Source organism: Limanda limanda, chromosome 3 (genome assembly GCF_963576545.1).
Source record: "Limanda limanda chromosome 3, fLimLim1.1, whole genome shotgun sequence".
NCBI lineage: Eukaryota > Metazoa > Chordata > Actinopteri > Pleuronectiformes > Pleuronectidae > Limanda > Limanda limanda.
In genome coordinates, this window is record NC_083638.1 from 277,831 (window position 1) to 282,500 (window position 4,670).

Consider the following 4,670-nt stretch of genomic DNA (forward strand, 5'->3'; position numbering starts at 1 on the left):
CACAGCAGCAGAAGAACAAACTGTGACCAAGGTGCGTGATGTATATGAATTATTATACAGTTTATTATACATCTCCTCAGTGTTGCTGCTGCACTCATCCATCTCCGTCATGTGAGTGGTGCAGTGTGTGTTGGGCGGAGCTCTCCAGCTCCATATAAGCAGGAGCAGGTCTGTGGGTGGAGGGAGAATCTCCTGTGGCCCTGCTGAGACCCTCTGCACCTTCTGCTCCTCCAGCTCCTCCAGATCCTCCAGCTCCTCCAGCTCCTCCTGTCACCTCCTCCTCCAGCTCCTCCAGCTCCTCCAGCTCCTCCTGTCACCTCCTCCTCCAGCTCCTCCAGCTCCTCCAGCTCCTCCAGCTCCTCCAGCTCCTCCTGTCACCTCCTGCTCCTCCATGGACCGCTCGGGGACGCTCCGCTGGCTGCTCCTCTTCTTCTTCTTCAGCCTCACGTGCAGCCCGGGTCACGCTCAGGCGTCTCAGGAAGTGTCGGCGGAGGATTTGGATTTTCAGAAACCTGAAGCGGCTGCAGACAGAGACCTGGTGAGAATCTGAACAGAATCTAACACATGAAGAATAAATGTTCTGAGTTCTTCATACGAGCGAGAATCTAAGCTACTGGATATAATTCTGATTACATAGTGATTGAAAATGTTTGTTTAGTGCGAACATGAGTTTATTAATCTGTGTATATTCTGGATTAGCTTTGGATTTCATGAGATAAATGTTTTTCCAGGTTAAGTAAATAGGAACCAGATGGAACTTCAGGCCCTGTGTGTGTATCTTGTATCTTGTATCTTGTATCTTGTATCTTGTATCTTGTATCTTGTATCTTGTATCTTGTATCTTGTATCTTGTATCTTGTATCTTGTATCTTGTATCTTGTATCTTGTATCTTGTATCTTGTATCTTGTATCTTGTATCTTGTATCTTGTATCTTGTATCTTGTGTGCAGGTGGAAGCTCTGGAGACGCTGCTGGGCCGGATGCACGCTCGACTTTCCTCCACAGAGAAACGAGGGATCATCCCTCTGGTAACACGTCATTCTGTCATTGCTTCATGGTCCCGACATCACTCCACTGCTGTTTAATTAAACCAGTTAGACACCAATTAAAAGATAAGAAGAAAAATGCAACAACAGTCTTTGGCTCAGTGTAATTAAAGACTAATCAAGATCCAACAGCAACAATTAACTGAGAGAGAAGAGAAAAAGCTCCACAAGCTTTTCAATCCTCAGTAGAAATAAATCACACAGAAACTAAACAGAATCCGGCTCAATTCACGATAATGAACTGGATTTAATTAATTCACTGAAAAATGTGATTCACTTCTCTCCCTCATTCACTTTGTTCAGAATTAATCTGAATAATTCAGAGAAAATGAGAACAATTAAAGTAAGGATTATAATTGAAGTAAAGGTCTGAGTTAGTATTTGTTCAATCCTGAGAAAATCCCTTCATGTTGACGTGGTTTCCTCAGCATGAGGTTGATGTTGTGATGTGTCTCCTCTGCTCAGTGCGGGATGGGAGACCGATGTGCGATGAGGTTTGGGCCTCGCATCGGGAAACTCTGCGACTGTGGACGAGGAGCCAACTGTAACTCCTACCTGCTCAAGTGCATCTGAACCACAGCAGCAGATCTTTACTTTCCACACGCCATCACTTCTGCAGCAGGAACTGTCCTGAGTCTCGTCATGTGTAGCGTCATCTTTTCTTTTTGTCCTTGCTGATGTTGTGGCAGCTGTTGCCGTAGGATACGGGATGTCGCTGATGATGATGCATGTAAATGTTTCATGTTCAATAAACAGATTGTCAACACAACTATTTGTTCTTTTATTAATTCACAGTTTAGTCACAGTAAATCAGGGTTATGTTTTGTGGTTGGTGTTAAATTAGAGGGACATGATTTTATAAAAATTTGCTCCTATAAAAATAAATCCATGAACCAATATGTTGACTGGAGGTTTTTTGTCCATGTGGGATTTTACTGGAGGAGATTCTTTCTTTCTTCTGTCTGAATAAAAGAGATTTATATTGAAAACCTTCATTAAAGATTCACTAAAATCCCTGATGATGAAAACTGACGTTTGTTTTAAATCTCTGAGCAGTTTTATCTTTATTCTCCACATTCACAGAAACAGTATCTACATGTTCTTTATTTTCTATCACACATTCAAACACCTTCACATAATGAGAATTGTAGCTTCGACTGTTTCTCATCAGTGCACACACAGGTTCTGTTTGTTAGTATAACACAACACAACAGGAAGTGTGTTCAGCTGGAAACACAAGTCTGAGCAAACAGCAGCTTTTCATAGTGACACTCGTGTGTCACACAACAACGTTCCTCAAACAACAACGTTCCTCACACAACGTGATGATCAGTCCCCTGTAGAATAAAGTTATTGTTATGATCTGATATCACAGAACCTGCTCTCCTCTGATTGGCCTCCTGCACACAGACACAGTTTCACAGTCAGATCTGAGGAGGTTTTCTTCATCCTCATGAAACCACAGACAAAACTATCTGGTCGTCATTGAGATGAAAACCTGTGAGAGATGGAAAGTGCATCAATCAGCAGCTTTAATTTGAGCATGTTGAATAATGAGGAGAACACTGATGATGTGTGTTAGAGCAGCTGCTGTGTCGTTGATCAATCAATCAATCAATTAAGTTTTATTTGTATAGCCCACATTCACAAATCACAGTTTGTCTCATAGGGCTTTAACATGGTGAGACACCCTCTGTCCTTCACCCTCAGCAAGAGTCAGGACAAACTACTAAAAACCCTTTTAACAGGTGAAGACACGTAGAAACCTCAGAGAGACACATGTGAGGATCCGTCTCCCAGGACGGACACAAGAGACACAGATGTCAAGTGTAAGAAAACATCATCAGGGTTAAAGTTTTTAGCAGCATCGATGAGGGGAAACATTTTTCAATACTATATGTGAAGCAGTCCTGCTGCATCACAGTCTCTGGTCAGCAGCAACATCACGATCCAGCATCAGGACCAGATCCACTATAGTCCACAGTCATTGTCCACTGGCACCAGTTAGAATCCATCATCAGCTGCCGCCTCGGTCGTGGTCCCTCATCATCCGATGCCAACGCGACACAGGATCCTCCATTACCACTACGATCAGCTGGCACGATACAGAATCCACCGAACTGGATCCACTGGTCTGAATGAGTGAAGAGTGACGAACAGGAAACAGGAAGCAGCTATAAAACAACGAGCTGAACGAGAGAAACAAATCTGCACTGAGCGGTCGTTAATAAAATCTCTGAATTGGTTGAGGTCAGAGTTCAAATGAATTATCTCGTTAAATCAATGAAATGTGATGAATCAGCTCTGAGGTGAGATTTTGCAGAATTGATGGAATTAACTTCCTGGTTCCTGAAACATGCTCAGTATTAGTTAACAACATATAAACACACTGACGCAGGAAAACTGGATGTTTCTGGACCTGAAAACCATGTGGTGAGAAACTGAGCTCTTTTATTAAACAAACCTTTCTTCTGCACGTTTGTAACGAATGTTCCTCATTCACAGAACTTTTGATCGAATGTCACCAGATACAAATGAAAGTAAAGAACAAAACCCAGGTTTAATCCAAGTAATCCAGACAGTGTGTTGATGCTGCGGTGCAGAGACGTGTCCTGCAGCGTTACCGTGGTTTCATTAGTTTTAATCTCCAGGACCATAAAGCTGCAGCAGCTGGTTGACTGGTCCCTCGGCGCCGCTCGGCTTCAGGATCAGAGACAAGCTGTGTTTCCCTCATTCAGCCTCCAGACCTTCAGTAATGAAAACTGCTCGATAGTCGATGAAAAGTCATTCAAGACTCGAGCTGTTTCCTTCTCTGCTGTTGCAGAAAAGACGTCAAATTCAATAAAGCCATTAAAGGTCATGCACTGATGAGCAGGTCCAATAAACATGAGCCCGATAATAACTTCATTACATTAAAGCAATACATCGTAAATATACTGCACCGTGTTGAATACACACATCTGCAGTAATGACTTTTCTTTACTGGACATTCAATAATTTGTTGCATCTTATTTAATTGAATTTTTTTGAGCTTAATTATTAAGGATCATATTTAAAAGAAAGACAAATAAAATGTGAATTGAATCGTAACATTTGTGATACCGAGCCAGTTCCTGACTTCATTTGATTAAAGTCAATTAAAGGATGAATAATTCATAATAATAATAATGATAATACATCTTTGTGTTTCAGTCAAAATTAAACTCACATCAGTGATTATTAATGATCATAAAGTACGTGTCAAACCCACAGACTGTTAATAAAGATGGACGACATGACACCTACCAAAAATGAAGCCAAATCATTTAAATCGCCCCCTAGTGGCTGGCTGAGGTGAAGGTCAGGCCTCCTCCATGTTAGCAGATGGGACATGGACCAAACTATAAAAATAAGACTAATTTAATAAATGTTTGTAAAGATGTGTCTGTCTCTTTCCGCTCGTTCTTCTCTCTGATGTTTGTTCAAGTTTCTGATCAGTTTGGTTTAATCAGTTATTTCATGAAAGAGGCTGAGACGTGATGATTGACAGCTGACTCCTGATTGGTTGTGTGTGTGTGTGGGCGGGACCTTGATACCTCAGCTCCACGATCAGTACAAGACTGTGACTGCAAATTGTGTGTGTGT

The 4,670-nt window shown here is 41.8% G+C and overlaps 1 protein-coding gene across 1 annotated transcript; it reads left to right on the top strand.

Annotated features, from left to right (window-relative positions):
- The first annotated feature begins 391 nt into the window (after positions 1 to 391).
- Positions 392 to 1,619, top strand: cartl (cocaine- and amphetamine-regulated transcript-like). Its single transcript, XM_061068501.1, has 3 exons — positions 392 to 538; positions 951 to 1,028; positions 1,512 to 1,619. Exons 1-3 carry the CDS (start codon positions 392 to 394, stop codon positions 1,617 to 1,619), a joined length of 333 nt encoding a protein of 110 aa, XP_060924484.1.
- Positions 1,620 to 4,670: the final 3,051 nt, after the last annotated feature.

Coding starts and splice junctions, on each gene's coding strand:
- cartl (XM_061068501.1), top strand. CDS start 392: ATGGACCGCTCGGGGACGCTCCGCTGGCTGCTCCTCTTCTTCTTCTTC. Junction 539..950: donor CGGCTGCAGACAGAGACCTG/GTGAGAATCTGA, acceptor TCTTGTGTGCAG/GTGGAAGCTCTGGAGACGCT. Junction 1,029..1,511: donor AACGAGGGATCATCCCTCTG/GTAACACGTCAT, acceptor TCCTCTGCTCAG/TGCGGGATGGGAGACCGATG.